Source organism: Balaenoptera acutorostrata, chromosome 9 (assembly GCF_949987535.1).
Source record: "Balaenoptera acutorostrata chromosome 9, mBalAcu1.1, whole genome shotgun sequence".
Taxonomy (NCBI): domain Eukaryota; kingdom Metazoa; phylum Chordata; class Mammalia; order Artiodactyla; family Balaenopteridae; genus Balaenoptera; species Balaenoptera acutorostrata.
The window spans coordinates 25,531,334-25,550,249 of record NC_080072.1 but is presented as its reverse complement, the minus strand read 5'-3'; the positions used below and the strand labels follow the sequence as shown (position 1 = coordinate 25,550,249).

Sequence of the window (18,916 nt, the reverse complement as noted above, 5' to 3'; positions counted from 1 at the left end):
AGATGTACACCTGAAAAGCTTGCCTAGCCACAGACTTTATAATTCCAAGTCAGGAAATTCCCCGTTTTTGCTTAAGTGACCCTTAACTGATACAGATTCTTCTTGAACTTTAGCCTCAGTATTCTCACCAGTAAAAATGAGATTTGATGTATGTCTCCTCTTTCATTCTTTGTGATATGCTGGTTCTTCCAGTGGTAGAAAATAATACCATCAACAGCAGTACTTTAAGAGGGAAAATAGATACTATATCCATCAATATCCTAGAATGTGTGTGCTGAAGCCCTCGTAGTTATGTTAAAGACGAGTCACAGAGAGGTCTAACGGCTTCTCCAGGTCACACAGCTTGTTAGAGGCTAGAGTTGAGACTAAAATCCAGGGATCTGTGATTCCTGGGCCAACACTCTTTACACTTCATGCTGCCCCTAACCAACCTGGCTGATCTTGGTCTCTAATAGCCACAGTATTTAGGCAATGAGAAAGAAAATCTGAAGGGTATTAAAAGCAAGTGCATTCTATATATGAATATGTATAACTAAATAACTGCTGTACACCTGAAACTTACACAACATTATACTCCAATATAAAATTTAAAAAATTTTTTTATAAAGTTAAAAAAAAAAAAGCAAGTTTTCTGAACTGACTGGTCAGGACTTCCTATGGCCTTGTGAAGAAAAGAATATTAGCACTGTGGTCTTCTGTGTACACAGAAGTGTGACTGTTGTTTTATAATCTTATTGTAACCCTTCACATTGAAAGTTCATGTACAGAACCACTGAAATATATTTGGTAATTCTCTCTAGCTTTTGCCATTTCTCTAGTAGCTGGAAAACTAAAAAAGATGCAATACCCTCAATGTTTTAGAGATTAATTTGCTTTAAGGTTCACTGTCTCCTCTCATGCTTCAACATATGAAATAAACTGGCTAATGTATTACTTGCCTTTGTTTACAAGTTCTCTAAGGTTATTGTAAGTTTTCTGGGAATGAGGCCAACTTTTTATCGAGGATAGCCTTATCATATTTTGATAACTTCCAAACATTTAAATGTAACCCAGATGTTAGCTCAAGCCTCCCAAGGCACATCCTTGCAGGATTTCTGCACATTTCTGGTGAAATTTCACTCTGGCTGGATCCAGCTCCCACACAACTCTTGTTCTGGCTTGAGGCATGTACCTTTGTAGGGACCTGCCCCTAATATTTACAAAGACCAGGGCAGGGCAGAAATAAGATGGGAAGCTCACATAACAGTTGTCTAAATATTTAACAAACTATTAAGTAAAATTTGTACTGTTCTCTGGGGCTTCCCTGGTGGCGCAGTGGTTGAGAATCTGCCTGCCAATGCAGGGGACACAGGTTCGAGCCCTGGTCTGGGAAGATCCCAGATGTCGCAGAGCAACTAGGCCTGTGAGCCACAACTACTGAGCCTGCGCGTCTGGATCCGTGGCTTTTACCCCTGCAGGATCTATCTTGTCCATTGTGCCATTTAAAGCTTGTTTTCTTGAAGCCTGATTGGCAGGTTGCCTAGGATAACTTGCAGACTACTTCCCCGCTTGTTTGGTTTTTTTTCCAAATTTTTCGCCTTCTTAGGCAGGAAAGAAACCAAAGATGACATAAACTGATGGAGAAATATACCATGTTCTTGGATTGGAAGAATCTATGTTGTGAAAATGACTATACTACCCAAAGCAATCTATAGATTCAATGCAATCCCTATCAAACTACCATTGGCTTTCTTCACAGAATTAGAACAAAAAATTTTACAATTCGTATGGAAACACAAAACACCCCGAATAGCCAAAGCAATCTTGAGAAAGAAAAACAGAGTTGGAGGAATCTGGCTCCCTGACTTCAAACTATACCACAAAGCTACAGTAATCAAGATAGTATGGTACTGCCACAAAAACAGCCATATAGATCAATGGTACAGGATAGAATGCCCAGAGATAAACCTATGCACATATGGGCACCTAATCTACCACAAAGGAGGCAAGAGTACACAGTGCAGAAGAGGCAGCCTCTTCAATAAGTGGTGCTGGGAAAACTGGACAGCTACATGTAAAAGAATGAAATTAGAACACTACCTAACACCATACACAAAAATAAACTCCAAGTGGATTAAAGACTTAAATGTAAGACCAGACACTATAAAACTCTTAGAGGAAAACATAGGAAAAACACTCTTTGACATAAACCACAGCAAGATCTTTTTGACCCACCTCCTAGAGTAACAGAAAAAAAAACAAAATAAAAAAAATGAGACAATTAAACTTAAAAGCTTTTGCATCACAAAGGAAACCACAAACAAGACAAAAAGACAACCCTCAGAATGGGAGAAAATATTTGCAAATGAAACAACAGATAAGGGATTAATCTCCAAAATATACAAACAGCTCATGGAGCTCAACACCAAAAAAACAAAAAATCCAGTTAAAAAATGGGTAGAAGACCTAAATAGACATTTCAGCAAGGAAGACATACAGATGGCCAAGAGGCGCATGAAAATATGCTCAACGTCACTAATTATTAGAGAAATGCAAATCAAAACTACAATGAGGTATCATCTCATGCCGGTCAGAATCGCCATTATCAAAAAATCTAGAAACAATAAATGCTGGAAAGGGTGTAGTGAAAAGGGAATCCTCCTGCACTGTTGGTGGGAATGTAAATTGTTACAACCACTACAGAAAACAGTATGGAGGTTCCTTAAAAAACTAAAAATAGAACTACCATATGACCTAGCAATCCCATTACTGGGCACATACCTGAGAAAGCCATAATTCAAAAAGAGACATGTACCACAATGTTCACTGCAGCACTATTTACAATAGCTAGGACATGGAACCAACATAAATGTCCATCAACAGATGAACAGATAAGGAAGATGTGGCACATATATACAATGGAATATTACTCAGCCATAGAAAGAAACGAAAGTGAGTTATTTGTAGTGAAGTGGATGGACCTAGAGTCTATCATACAGAGTGAAGTAAGTCAGAAAGAGAAAAACAAATACTGTATACTAACGCATATATATGGAATCTAAAAAAAAAAGTGGTACTGATGAACCTAGTTACAGGGCAGGAATAAAGAGGTAGACATAGAAAGTGGACTTGAGGACATGGGGTGGGAGGGCGAAGCTCGGACAAAGTGAGAGTAGCATCAGCATATATGCACTACCGAATGTAAAATAGATAGCTAGTGGGAAGCAGCACCATAGCACAGGGAGATCAGCTCGGTGCTTTGCGATGACCTAGAGGGATGGGATAGAGAGGATGGGAGGGAGGCTCAAGAGGGAGGGGATATGGGGACAGGTGTATGCATATGGCTGATTCGCTTTGTTGTACAACAGAAACTAACACAGTATTGTGAAGCAACTATACTCCAATAAGGATCTATTAAAAAAATAGAAAAGAAAATCACTCCCTTGTCAATGAAGCTTCAAGACAACTCTTGTTGCTCCCAATTCCAACCCACTAGAGCCATTAAAGTCTCTCCTACATAGAAACTGCAGAGCTGCAACAGTCGTGATATATCAGATAATGTTTTAATAATTTTTCGGTTATGAATTATCACTGCAGAAAAGAAGTATGGTCTTACAACTGCAAAAAAAGAACTCTAGGTACAAATGAAAGAGAGTTGCCATTTGGACATGAGGACACACCAATCCAGTGGCAACTCAACATGTTTACCAAGACTTTAAAGGTTATGATGATTATAAATACGAATATAAATGCCTGCACTGAAATGTCATTGCATTACTTGGTGATGGGGCTCAGGGCAGGTTACCCCAAACTGTCACTTTGGCATGTGGATGATTTCAAACTGAAGACGATCAAGGCTCAGCAGACTCAAGAAGAGATTTTTATCCCTCCCTTAACTGCATTAAAGAATTTAGATAGGAGGCTTGTACCAGAGAGAGAGCTATTAGCAGAGATAACTTTTTTTCCTCAGGAAGACCTATCTGCGTGGCCCAGCACACATTTTTGTACCAAACATTTGCTCTTCCCGTCTTTCTGTGAATTGCTTTCTCCCCCTTTCAAGTGCCAGGCCCCTACCCACTTCTCCTTAGCTCAGGATGGCATATAAGCCTCAGTTGCCAGACTGCTGGGGAGCCCCATATTTGGAGGGGTTCCTGTACTTGTGAAATTAAATTTGTTTTTCTCCTGTTAATCTGTTTTATGTCAATTTAATTATTAGGCCAGCCAAAGAACCTAGAAGGAAGAAGGGAAAAGTTTTCCTCCCCTGCGTTGGCTATCCAAAATATGTTTCTATTAAATTTTAAATGTTATCTTAAAAATAAAAATACAATTTAAAAAATAATTAATTAATTAATTTATTTTTGGCTGCGTTGGGTCTTTGTTGCTGTGCGTGGGCTTCCCCTAGTTGTGGTGAGCGGGGGCTAGTCTTCGTTGCAGTGCATGGACTTCTCATTGCGGTGGCTTCTCTTGTTGCGGAGCTCGGGCTCTAGGCGCGCAGACTTCAGTAGTTGTGGCACGCGGGCTCAGTAGTTGTGGCTCGCGGGCTCTAGAGCGCAGGCTCAGTAGTTGTGGCGCATAGTCTTAGTTCCTCCGCGGCACGTGGGATCCTCCCAGACCAGGGCTCGAACCCGTGTCCCCTGCATTGGCGGCGAATTCTTAACCACTGCGCCACCAGGGAAGTCCAAAAATACAAAATTTAAAAGTTCTTGAAGAGGATGTTCAGGCCTCTAAAAATAGGTTCACAGACTCTCAGGGTCTGTTTGAGAAACACTGAAATACTAGGGCATAGCTTTGCACTCACCTATCTACTAAATGCTCTCTCTTTTACTGTGGGCCCTTGGGCAAAATGACTTAACCTCTCTGAGGCAGTTTCTTAATTTTGAAATTGGAAACAACATCTATCTCATGGGGTTGTTGTGAGAATTAAACATAGCATTGTATATGCCACGCCTGGCACAATGATGGAGCAGCAATGCCAGGGTAGTGGAAAACACATGGGATTTATAATAAAGAGAATATAAATCAGATCAGGCTTTGTACTTCTGGTCATCTGACATTGGGCAAGTGACAAATGCAAACTTTGTCTCCTTGTCCACGATTGAGGAATGTTATCAGTATCCTCCCCAACTGGATTGACAGCCTGTAGAAGTAACTCCAGTGCTGTGCATATGGTAGATCCCTTTACTCTATACTTCTTTCCCATCACCCCACTTCTCTCTCTTTTCTCCCTCCAACCCCTCTACCCCTGCAAAATACACTTTCTGGGTGTTGCCTAAATTCCTTATAAGCATTCAGTACTTTGTATTGATAGTGTTTTTCCTGGGTCTTCTTTTTTAAATGAATTTTTTGGGGTGATAACTAGAACATTAACTACTTGACAATTTTCTTATGAACAACTGTCAACTACTCTACGTGGTACACTAAGCTAAAGGACATTGAACCCACTGGGTGCCTGAAAGAAGAAGAAAGAAACAGGGAACTTTATTCTGCCTTTCCACTTCTAAATATATTTCACAACTTTTCCTCAGTCTAGCATATTTTAAAAATCAATATTACATAAAAAAGTCACTATTACATACTGACTTGTAAGTGACTTCATTAACTAGTTACCTCTGTATACTTTGACTGTTTTAACACAATAAAGTACTCATGAATTACTTGCTTAATTAGAAATATATCTTAAAGAAAAAAATCACTATGACAAAGGTTATGCTAAGTCCTTTTGGAAATGTGAAAAGCCAACTTAAAGGAATAGTACATGTTTATGAAAGGTAAGCTTTGATGGGACTTTACTGAAGCAGAGATTAATGCCATTATTTAATATTTATCATTAAATCCATCTATCAACAAAAGTTATATGTGACGTACTTCTCATGTGATCAGCTTTCTGTTGAACTTTGGTTTTAAAAATAGAGAATGTTTCATGAAAAACAAATTTATGTCACAACTGTACTCTAGCAGTCAGCAAATATACAAGACAAACAACATATTGCTTTTGCGATATGGCCAGGAGTCAATGGCCATTGATTTCCTGTGTGTGTCTGCAGATATTTACTGGTATAAGGATTCTAAAATGTGAAACTAGGCTTTTTTGTGTGTGGGGAAGTGGGAAGGAAAGTAAACATCACCAAAGAGGAAAAGTCTGGGAGTCCATAGAGCTGGGATCTAGTCATGGTTTCTAACTAGTTTTGAACTCCAGATACATGGATATAATAATCTATGAGGACCTCAGTTATTTATTTTTTTCCAGCCGTATTGAGGTATAATTGGCAAATAAAGATTGTATATACTTAGGGTGTGCACAGAGATGATTTAATATATGTGTATGTTGTGAAATGATGACCACAATCAAGTTAATTAACACATCCATCACCTTACATAGTTGCCATTTTTCCTGCATGATGAGAATACTTAAGATCTACTCTTTTAGCAAACTTCGAGTATATAATACAGTATTATTAACTATAGTCACCATGATGCACATTAGATCTCCAGAATTTAATCATCTTATAACTGAAAGTTTGTACCCTTTGGCCAACATCTCCTCATTTCCTCCACCCCTCAGCCCCTGGCAACCCCATTCTATGCTGTGGTTCTATGAGTTTGACCTTTTTAGATTCCACATGTCAGTGAGATCCTACAGTATTTGTCTTTCTGTGTCTGACTTGTTTCACTTAGCATAATGTCCTCCAGGTTCATCTATGTTGTTGGAAATGGCAGGATTTCCCTTTGTGTGTGTGTTTTTATATAGAGTTGATAACATTCCACTGTGTGTGTATGTGTATATACACCACATTTTCTTTATCTACTCATCTGTCAACAGATATTTAGGTTATTTCCATATCTTGGCTATTGTAAATAATGCTACAATGAACATGGGGTTGCAGACATCTCTTGGAGATACTAATTTCATTTCCTTTGGATATATACCTAGAAGTGGGATTGCTGGATAATATGAGAGTTCCATTTTTAATTTTTTGAGGAACCTCCGTACTGTTTTCCATAATGGCTATACCAATTTACATTCCCACCAGTAGTGTACAAGGGTTCCCTTTTCTCCAGATCCTCTCCAACACTTATTATTGCTTCTCTTTTTGATAATAGCCACCCTAAAAGGTATAAAGTGATATCTCACTGTGGTTTTGATGTTCACATTCCTGATGATTAGTGATGTGGAGCAGCTCTTTGTATACCCGTTGCCTATTTGTAGGTCTTCTTTGGAAAATATGTCTATTTGGGTCTTTGCCCATTTTTTAATTGGCTTATTTGCTTTTTGTTTGTTTGTTTTTGTTGTTGTTTTTGTTCATTTGTTTGCTATTGAGTGGTAGGAGTTCCTTATGCATTTTAGATTTTAACCTCTTATTTTTAAATTGCTAATTTGTAGGGGTTGGATGATTCCTTCCAGCTTAGTCGATTGTCCTTCGGGAACAGTTGATTGACTAATTCCTGAAACTGTGATCTTGTTAGCTTGAGAAAGACTAGATGATAGGGTCCAAAGGGCAGGGATCATAACAATTTATGAATTGTTGAACCCTAGAGCCTGACCAGGTTGATCCCAAATAAAAACCTTTTGAATGTTGAATAACTTGAGGGCTTACCAGCTGGCTGCATTCGATTTTCAATTCAGAGCTAGCTCTACTTACAGCTCTTAAGCTATAAATCTAAAAGTTAATAATTAGTGCACATTTGGCGGAACCACAAAGGGAACTAAATTCTGCAATGACAGCTTCCATTGATGTAAGGGATGAGGATTCCAATACTCCAGCCTACCATGTACAGGTTAGATCATTTTGTGATTTATACTGAAAGCTCCATATGTTAAACAAAGGTCTTTTCGCAATGGAACAGATGTCTATTGTATTAATGTTGTCCCACTTAACAATAACTGACTTCTCCAGTGGATCCTGATGCTTTTTCTTCCCCCTTCCCCCTGGCACCTACCACCATCACCACTCCCATGCCAGTGGCAGGTTTCTGTGGGTTCAGATAGAAGATCAAGCCCCAGGAAAAATTAAGGAAAGGCAGGGATTGTGTTGTTGGTGCACACTACTCTCAAACTGACAAAGTGCAGCCTCAGCTCCACCCCCAGGGAGCCAGTTTAACTGGGTGTTCTATAATAAGACTGCCCAGTGGGCTGGTCATGTTCCAGAAAGTGTGGGGAGAGTTACAAAAGCCATCCCTGCCCTTAGTTCAGGCCAGCCAGTAAGCAGCAGAGGGATTGTTTTTCCTAAATTCAGTTCTCAAAAATATGAGGACTTCGGCCCTCAGTATTTAATAATATTGTTTTGTTCACAATTTTCTGTTTTAGAGCTCAAAATATTCATGTCAAATATCTTTGAGGTTTGCAATTCTTTCATTTCCTAGCCAATGGAAAGTTGGAAACCACTGTAATTTTCCAAGGAAGCTTGCCTCATCATAATCACCTATCTTAAGCGATGTTTGGCAATGTTGAGATTGAGAGTTCCAATATACATATTAATTTCTCAATAAATAAGTCATAATTAGATATATTGTCATTTTTTTCCTTCTTTATTTTTCTGATATGTGCCTTCAGAAGTGAGGTTCAACACCTTGGAACTTGGCTTCTATTAACATTCACGTGGACCATACTGACATCTCATTAGCTAACTTCCAAAGTGACTCGAAGACAGCTATTATTTCTTTTCATAGACAAATTACAAATTAAAGAATTTTAATATTAGTAATATTCTTAGTTCTTTTGTTTGGATGCTTCAATAATTTCTAACATTAACAAAGGAAAGCTCTTTGGAGTCCTCAATAATTTTTAAGAGTGTAAATGGGTTCTAAGGTCAAAAGTTTGAGAACTACTGCCCTATACCATGCTGGTTGGACAAGTATTGTCCAACACAGTGCTGTAGTAGCTCCAGAAAGTGTCCTTTAAAATGCATCATATTGAAGTAAGCCAGACAGAGAAAGACAAATATATGATATCGCTAACATGTGGAATCTAAAAAAAAATGATACCAATGAATTTATTTACAGATGAGAAGTAGACTCACAGACATAGAAAAGAAACTTATGGTTACCAAAGGGGAAAGGGGGGGAGGGATAAATTAGGAGTTTGGGATTAACATATACACACTACTATATAAAAAATAGATAACCAACAAGGACCTATCATATAGCACAGGGAACAATACTCAATATTTTGTAATAACATATATATATATATATATATATATATATATATATATATATATATATATATATATATATAACTGAATCACTTTGCCGTACACCTGAAACTAATACAACATTGTAAATCAACTGTACTTCAATAAAAAATAAATAAAACAAGATAAAATGCATGACATTATTTTGCTTTATATGAGTTGTATCAGTCAGAATCCCTGCAAAAAACAGCACACTCTGAACGGAAAATTGTGGAAATTTTCATGAAGGGACTGTACAAAAAGGGTGAAGCACCTGTGACTGTCAGGTAGGCCGTGCCATTCTTGGGTCTGAAGAGGCAAAGAAAAAGAGTGGCTTCTGCAACCAATTATACCTGTAGCTGTAGGAAATGGCTGCTTCCAAGAAATCAAGGAATCATGGCAGGGTAGGCAGGCAGTGAGCTTGGTAGGAATGGATCCCGATCTTGTGGGATTCAAAGCTTATATAATTTGCACTGGCCCTTTAAGGAAAAGAACATATACTTAGGCACAGAAATCAACCTTTATCTACAATGGTAAAAGAAATCACAACTTACAAACTTGAATAATCTGACAAGTACCATACACATCACAGAATCCCCCCAAAATAGCATAATATTTCATTAACAGTCTGACACATCTCTAAATTTTTTTTTTTTTTTTTTGCATTTTGACTGCATACTTTTTGGTCACCTCTTTATATACCAAAAAAGGTCATAATTTTTAATAGAGAGAATAGAAAGGTAATTCAGTCTTTCCTCTAGCATAGCTTGTCAAAATTTGTGTTTTTTATTGATAGTTTAGAAAAGTTTCATTTCAACTTCATTCCTTACTACTGGTAATGCCATTTAAAATTCATGAATTGTTGGGAACTCCCTGGCGGTCCAGTGGTTAGGACTCCACACTTTCACTGCTGGGGGCCCAGGTTCGTTCTCTGGTCGGGGAACTAAGATTTTTTTTTGGCAGTGCAGCCAAAAACAAAAATTCATTAATTGTTGTCTAATTGGGGGAAAGCAATACTAACTGGCTTTCATATAGGACTTGTCAAATTTCAGGGCATTTCCCATGTTCTTTTGTGGTGGGCTACTCCTAAATACTCTTTGAACCAATCATATGTATTAACCATTCTTGCTGTGATACTGTATTGTGAATTTTATGTTATTTTCATCATCATCATTTTTTAAATGTCAAACCAGCAAGAAATTAATAAGAACCTAAGCAAGTGTGATTAGGGAAGACCATTCCTGGCCAAGGGAAGAGGATGAGCAGTGCAGGGTTCAGCAAAGTCAAGAATCTTAGCTTAGTGGAGCGTGGAGTACAGATAGGGCAGTGGTGGGAGGTAAAGACCAAGTGACAAGACAACAAAGTGTACTGGAGTTTGACAGGGGAGGTGAGAAAAGAGTGTCAAACGTTGGCAAGAGGCTGAGGATGGGCTACTGTGCCTTTAGATAGAGGAATCAAAGGCTCAGTGAGGCTCACCAGACAGAGAAAAGGCCACACAGATACTTGGTATCAGAGTTAGACATAACTCTGCCACTCTCTAGCCTGTGAAACTTTATGAATAATAACTAACTATACATGGAAGAGACTGCAAGTCACTTAATTGTATTCCACTAAACCCAACTAAATGAATCTCCAGCTCAATGTCTCCTTAACAGAATGCCAAAAATAACTACAGTCACTCCAATGACACCTGATAAGAGAGGTAGTGTGGTGGAGGGGAATTCGGAATCAAAAGAGACCGAGGTCATATTCAATCATGGTTAAATATCTCACTCTAATTTTATGAAAACACATTGCACGTAAGCACATTGTGAGGACACCTCCCAGAAGTTTGGAAGGAACGTGTGTAGGTGAGGAACTCTAAAATTTAAGCTTCATTAACTTCATGGTAAATCCGACTTTGGAGCTGATGTAATGAATACTTTGGCCCCTCTCTCCTCCTAAGTTCCCATCTCATGCCGGCCCATCATTGGCTGAACTCAACAAGAAGGCAGGGTATCATGGGACCAAGTGGATGATAAAAATCAAGATTCCTGGAGTACAGATTAGGATTGAGAGGGGTGGAGAATGGATCTGGAGGGGCAAACAAAAACATGCCCACTTTTCAAGAGAAGCAGATAAGTTAAGTGATGATCTGGAGAGGGAATTGCATTTGATTCAACTCATGGTGAAAACTAGAAAGAATCAAAAGTCCTACCACTGAGCAGCTGAGGCCCAGGAAACAAAGGGCCTTTAAAATAAGGAGACATATGCATCAGTGGGTACAGGAGATGAGATGTACATAGAATCACTGGAGAAATCATGTACATTATTGAATACTTGAAAGTTGTCTATGGGCACTGTTTTTCTTTCTTACTTTAGGGTTTTCTAATAGGTCTGATAATTGTAATGTGACTTGGCAAAAGTTTTGGTAGCCCTCCCTAGCTCCTTTCACTTAATTTAAACTTGAAAGACTTATTCTCATGCAAATAATGTTATAAACAGTGGTTAGATTTCCAGTTCTATTCACAAAAATCCTTTGTCATACAAGTGTGACTGAACTAGAGTCCTAACAGTATGCTAACATTTCAAAGACAAGCTCAAGCATAAAAAGTGATATGAACCCAGAAGTAAAAGAAAAGAGTGACAGCCTGTCTGGAATAAGGCAATCCCTGACCACACGAGGATGGAAACAATGAAGGGAAGGGAAGATCTGAAGAATAAGTGTGATGCCCTATGAGTGGGAGGTTCACTTCCCACTTCTAGTTCACTTCCCACTTTCTTCTAGTGGAAGAAAAATCTATGATGTGGCCTCAGGATGAGAAGTTGTAGGAGTACAGATCTCTGCTGAGGTCTAGGAGTCCCATTTTTTCCCTAGCTTTATTATGCCAAGGCAATTGTCTCCAACTTTGTAGACAATCTCTATAGCTGGGGACAAGCAAGTCCTCCTTTCACACTCCATCTAATTAAGCATCTTGACATGAGTAAAACACCAACTGAAGATATTTTCATAGAATAAGTCATAGAACTTGTTTGCATTTTTGAACTCTTGAGCAATTTTCTTCCGGAATATCACAAAATATATTCTGTTATTTCACTTATTAAAATGCACTGCTCGAACACCTCAAAAATCAGTCCCATTAACTTACTGAAGAGATTTTCTAAACTCTATGCCAGCATTTCTACTAATAAATAGTGGGTTTGAGCATCTTAGTTAGCTTAGTTAATTATTCTACATCAGGAGCAAGCCAACCTCTTGATGCTTGTTTATACTGTCATGGTGGGGAGACTTCATTGACCTTTAATGTCTTTTTGTTGTGAAGATTAAGTGATAGAGTCTGGCAACCATCAGCAGTGTCTAGCACATAGCAGACACTCAAAAATGGGGAGCTTCTGAACCAAAAAGGGAGTCTAAAAGGTTGAATTTTCTTCCTATGTATTTTAGACTATTAAGATCATTTAGAACTTGCCAATACTTTGCTTTTCTGTGTTTTTAAAAAGGCACGTCTTTCTGTGCATAATCTGTGACAAAGAAAAAATAACACAACATTTGAGAGTGTGACCACTGGTCATACTTAAATGCAGAATCAGTGTTTGCATTTATTCCAAATTCCATCAATCCTTCAGTTGTAAACAATATTAACATTAGAACATGACAAAACTTCATTTTGCACAGATGAACTCAACCCAGGATTTTTTTCTTTTTTTTTAAGAGCTGAGAGCATATAAACAGAGTTCAAAGCCTCACCCAGCAGGACCTAAGCGTTCCCTCGACAAAACTGGACCAACCGCTGCGTCCCAGGGCACCCTGAAGGATGCTGATAAACCGAGGAGAGAGTCACGTCCTGGTACCCGGGGCCCCGGCCCTAGGCTCCTTAATCCCGGGGTTAGGGGGTCAGAGCCACGGAGCTCCCCACCTCTTCCAACCCCTCCCCAACCTCTCCCCTCCAAGAGTCCCAGCCCCGCCCCTATTTGGTTTCCAATCCCATCCCTCCTGGCGCTCGAGCGGCCAATCAGGAGGCGGTCCCGCCAAGGGGGGCGGGACAAGGGCCGGGGCTGAGGGGCGGAGTCTGAAGTCGCCAATTTCAGCCGCGGGGCCGGAGACGCGTGAGTAGAGGTAGCCTGCAACGTTCTGCAGTGCCAGACACCATGGCGGACAACCGGGATCCAGCTAGCGACCAGATGAAGCTCTGGAAGGAGCAGCGGGCCGTGCAGGTACACCCTGCACTCTCCGAGCCGGCCTTACGGTCCGCGCAGAAAGCTAGGTGTCCGCGAGTAACGGCCCCTGCTTCTCCAGCGCGGCGGTTCGGTAGGGCTGTACCACAGATCATGGGCGGGGTGTGTGTGTGCGTGCGCGCTGCCGTTCGGTCCCGATGGACTGTTACATTCGCAGGCAGGAGGCGAGAGGGTTCTGGGGCGGTGGGCAGCGGGCCTGCAGGATTTGTCGTGGGCCGCAGGTCGCGGGTGGTTGGCTTATAATTTTGCGCTTTTGCCAGCTGGGACAGAGGTCGCAGCTTGAGGCAGGAGTGAAGGCTCATGGGGAAAGAGGCAGAGAGCTGCAGCTGCAAGAAAGGAAGTGAGGGGGGAAGTCGGAACAGGCTCTAGCTTTGCCTTTGCTCAGTGACTACCAGCTTTCATATTTGTGGGGTACCAGGGGGACAGGGACCGTGTTTTATCATGTCGACGTCCCCAGCACCGTACACACAGCATTAAACGACTAAATAAAAAGATTTTTACACCCATGATTTCTTTTGCACTTAAAAACATCAAGTCTAGCATTTTAGAGCTAGAAGTGACCTTAGTGATTAATTAATGCGCTTATTAACACGTATGCTTTGAGTGCCAGCATGTGCTAGGAACAGTGCTGGGTGAGTGGTACAAATTCCAATGAGGCCAGAATTGCACCCCCCAGAAGCTCCAAGTCCAGTCTGGGGGACAAGACAGATAAACAAATGATTACCATCCAACGTGGTGAGGGCGCTAATAGAGGTTATCTGCAGAGTGTAAAGGGAGTGACCGACTGGGCTGGCAGGCTTCTCAAAGCAGGTGACATCTGAACAAGCGCTTTAAAGATGAGTAGGATTTCAGCCCAGTGGTGGTGGGCCAGGCATTCCTGGCCTGTACCCTGGGGTGCAGAGCCTTAAAGGGCATCTCTGAGGAGGTTGGATGGGATGAGAGCATTTATTATTTTTGTTAATAGATCTTTATTGGAATATAATTGCTTCACAATACTGTGTTAGTTTCTGCACTTCTGTTTTGAGTCTTCTTTTGTCAAATTGGCCCAGAGAGTCTGAGGGACTTGCCCAGTTCCCATGGTGGTTGGTTAATGGCAGAGAGAGGACTAGAGTCATGCTTTCCTTGTCTTGTCTAGCTCTCTTTCTTAAAACCAGGTTAGTGTTAATGAACTAGTATTAATGCTGAGTTCCCGTGGATTGCCTTATAGTTCTCTGTTTGTGAGAAGGCTGCCATCCTATGCTAGGAGCCTGGAAAATTTCTCATTTTGTTCCTTATATGCTACTAGGGTATTTAGCTTTTCATGAGTTCTTAGTCAAAGTGACCCAGAGAGACTTAGCATCTTATCAATCAAGGACAAGCGGCTAGTTAGTGGCAGGGTCAAGATTAGAACTCAGCTTCCTGGGGCCAGGACTCTCTCCATACCCAGTGGTTGCTGCATCCTGGTTCACGTGGAGCTTTTCATGAATACTTGGTGAACTGAAAAAAATATGGACAATGTAGTGAGCTTTTCATAAAACAAAATTTATTCTCTTTAAAGGACTCCCCTGAGACTAGCTTGCCTCTTCACTGTTTGGGAGAATCATTAACTGTTGTTAAGTCATTATGACCTCCCTGGTGATTTACCCTACCTGGTCACCCATGTGAGAAACAGCTGGCTCGAAAAGCACATCTATAATTTGGGTACTTCTAATTGAAATACTGCTGTCTCCTCTGCCCATGCATCTCAGTGCACTGTTTACATTGTCCTGATTGGCAGTCACATTGATGTCTTCTTGTTCCTTACTTGAGCTGCTCTGAGTGAAAACTGCTTATTTCTTTGAGGTGACTCCCCCCACCAAAAGGAATTTTGCATATGTCACATGGCCTTTGTAATTTTCCAGTGCTTTCTTTTGAAAATTTTCAAACATTCAGAAAAGTGGGAAGAATTGTGTAGTGTATGCCCATATATCCACCACATTTTTTTTGCTGTATATTTTTTATTACATGTTATTCCATCTGTCTGTCCCTTCATACATCCTTTAACCTGTTTTTTGGAGGTGCATTTCAGAGTAAGTTGTAGACATCAGCAGACTTGACCCCTAAACACTAAGCATGCAAATTAACAGAATTCAATGCTTATTTATGTTTTTAAGGCAAAATTTATATGCAAGGAAATATACAAATATTAAGTGCACCATTCTGTGCTTTTTGATAAATATAAACACCTGTGCATCCGGTTCCTTTATTAAGGTACAGAAGATTCTCATTACCCTGGAATGTTCCCTCATGCCGTTTCCAGTCTTTTCCTGCCACCCCTGCAGTCTTGCCCCAGGCAACCATGTTGATTTTCTTTTATAACCATCGATTTATGTACTTTCTGTGTAATGCTGCTTTCATTCAGCAAATATGTTTTAAGATTTAAAAAAATGTTTTAGAATTCATTCACGTCATTGCATGTATCCGTCGTTCTTTTTATTGCTGAGCAGTATTCCATTGTATGATTAGACCACCACATGTTTATCTGGTTGCTGGGCACCTGGGCTATTCCCAGTGTGTGGCTGTTATGAATAAAGGTTCTATAAAGAATCTTATATAAATCTTTTTGTGCACATATGCTTTTATTTCTCTTAAAACATACCTATGAGTAGAATTGCTGGGTAAGTGAATAAGGTAATTGAATGTCTTATGAGAAACTCGTAAGCCTTTTTCCGATTCAGTTGTACCATTTTACAGTTCCATCAACTGAGTTTGAGAGTTCCAGTTGCTCCACATCCTGCCATCTTTTGGTATTGTCATTCTTTTAATTTAAGCCATTCTGGTGGGTAGGAAGTGGTACTTGCATTGCTCTGATGACCAGTGATGCTGAGCATCTTTTCATATGCTTTTTTGACCATTGGTATATATTTCTTTGATGTATCTGTTCAAATCTTTTGTTCTTTAAAACATTGGATTGTTTGTCTTATTATCCTTAATTCATAGCCCATATTTTAAGTACAGTCATGTATGGGCCAGGTGCTGCAATAATATTATACATCCCAAAGTGTATAATGGCATAAACATATTGGAAGTTTATTTCTCTCTTATTTATTTATTTATTTTATTTCTCTCTTACATGACTAGCCAAAGTGGTTTGAGGTTGAAGAAGGGGGTAGTGAGTACTCTGCGGCCCACAGTTATCGAGGGCTGCAGGCTGAAGGAGGACTCCCTGTTGTCAACACATGGTTTCTTAATGTTGCCCTCGACATCACTGTCTAGTCACAGAAGGTTAAGAGCATGGAGGAGAGTATGAGGGAGGTTTAGAGGCCAGGCTGGAAGTGGTGTAGGTCACTTCTACTCACACTCCATTGTCTAGCACCCTGTCACATGGCCGCACCTACTGTGAGGGAGGCTGGGAAACATAGCCTACCTCTTGTGCCTAGGTAGCCAACCCTACTACATTGTATCCAAACGTACGTTCCATGTGGTGACAATCTCTCTAGCCATTTTCTTGTGATGTGGTGATGGGCAAACAGACATAATCTCTTTTAAAAGGGTATGTCCTTTTTACTTTCTGACTTTAAAATATTCTTTCTGTTAGAAAATTATGACAGTAAAGGGTGGTATTTTTAAAAAAATCTCCACTTGCTTGGCAAATGTTTTTTTTAATAAGTGGGCAGCTCTCTGTTAGTATCCTGCCTCCCACCCCCCAATTTGTTTTTATTTTTTCTGGATTGTGAGAGCTTTAAGTTATGGAACGACTGTTGGAGGGCACCCTGCTGTCTCCGTCCTCAAGAACTAGATGCCGAATGTCAGGCTGGGTGTCTCCTTCTTTAGGACCCGTGTCAGCCAGCATGAAAGCAATTTTTTGGGCGTCTCTCCTTGTGGGAATATTTTGTTGCTGACAAGTGAATTGGAACCTTTGTGAACTTTAATAAGCGAGTGATGAATGAATCAAATATGTTCATAGGTATGACTTGGATCTTCTTAAAAACGTTATTTTTCTTTCTGTCAAAATACATTGAGGGGAGGGAGGTGGTTCTCCATGTATTTCCAGTCACTCTGAATGGAACTTAGATGGAAACTTTGTTGTTCATTGCTTAGAATGCCATTGGCTCTTCCTTTGGGATACTTAGGGTACTTGGTAGCCTCTGATCCCTTAAAAACCGGAGAATTTGAGTATTTCAAGGGAACCTTTTTTTTAACAGTTCCCTTATTACTTGGGAGAGAGGTTGGGTCTTATCCCATCCATTCCTGTCAATGAGTCATAAGACAGAGCCTTTGAGGGTTTATGTATTTTTTAGGGTAACTTGATAATAACTGCATTGATGTTACACTGCTGACATTCAGGCTGGAGAAGGGGTGACTCAGTAACTTCTTGTGCACACGTGCTTTCATTTCTGGTGGCAACTACCTAGGAGTGGGACATAGTATGGCAGGAAGAGAGAGAGACAGATGGACATTAGGAGAAGTTGAATTAAAATTTCTAAGCTTTTACTTCTTTTAGCCAACATCTAGACCACTCTGTATTTTTTTCCTGATAAGAAAAGAGAGGCTGATTGTGAAACATAAAACAAGCAAATATTTATTTTTGTTTATTTTCTCACTTTTGTTCTTCATTTTCTTTCTGGTACTGTGCCTACTGTAGTTTCTACTACAAAGAGTAACGAAATCTTTTATATTTGTGGATCAGTTGTCCTTCATTTTTTGAGCCTTTCTCTCCTCTTATTCCCTACTTCTTTGAGAAATTGAAGGACCAGAGCAATTCCCAGTGCTATCAGATTTATTTAGTAAAGTCAGTTTCAAGACAGAGAAAACCTCTTTTGCAGTAGTTATTCTGTGTATTTTCAAGGTTTTTTTCTTGGTGGGATTATTCTAATTGTTTGCTAATTATTGAAAACCAGTAGCAGTGTATTTTAACCATATCTTGCTGGAAATGTGGACAACTCACCTAGAAGAGAGGAGAAAAATATTAGCAACTACTGTGACATGTTTCCTCTTGGACAAAATAATACAAAAGAGCCTTCCTGGAAAAACAAACATTGCCCATTTGAGTGAGGGAGGAGGTGTGTTCAGTCAGTCTGTGCTCAGCCATCCAACCATGTGACCTTGAAGTCTGACATTTATTTATCTTCCTTGTAAAAGGCAACTTTTTAGTTTTTTCTGGAATTAAAACTATCCACTAGAATCTAAGAAAATGATATAAATGAACTTATTTACAAAACAGAAATGGACTCACAGACATAGAAAGCAAATTTATGGTTAACAAAAGGGAAAGTGGGCGGGGGGAGGGATAAATTAGGAGTTTGGGATTAAGATATACACACTACTATAAATAAAACAGATAACCAACAAGGACCTGCTGTATACTGTATAGCATAGGGAACTATACTCAATATCTTGTAATAACCTATGGTGGAAAGGAATCTAAAATATATATGTATGTATATATATATATATATATATATATATATATGTATGTATATATATATATATATCTGAATCACTTTGCTGTATACCTGAAACTAACACAATATTGTAAATCAACTATATTTCAATAAAAATTTTTAAAAAAAACACAGTCAATGGAGCCCATC

At 39.6% G+C, this 18,916-nt stretch overlaps 1 protein-coding gene and 1 long non-coding RNA gene across 3 annotated transcripts in view; one reads left to right on the top strand and one right to left on the bottom strand.

Moving 5' to 3' along the window:
* Positions 1-4,317: 4,317 nt before the first annotated feature.
* Positions 4,318-13,045, bottom strand: LOC103009514 (uncharacterized). The gene is made up of 3 exons (XR_450906.2): positions 12,877-13,045; positions 9,503-9,628; positions 4,318-4,639 (listed from the first exon to the last, which is right to left on the bottom strand). It is a non-coding gene; the product is annotated as an uncharacterized LOC103009514 (long non-coding RNA).
* Positions 13,046-13,183: 138 nt separating this feature from the next.
* The window catches only part of CAT (catalase), a 41,282-nt gene continuing 35,549 nt past the window's right edge, over positions 13,184-18,916 (top strand). The window contains exon 1 of one of the 2 annotated variants that reach the window (XM_007181053.2): positions 13,184-13,343. In XM_007181053.2, the coding sequence (XP_007181115.1) occupies positions 13,278-13,343 (66 nt within the window). In that variant the 5' untranslated portion in view covers positions 13,184-13,277. The remainder of the gene's footprint in view (positions 13,344-18,916) is intronic. The other variant, XM_007181052.2, reaches the window with a different exon arrangement.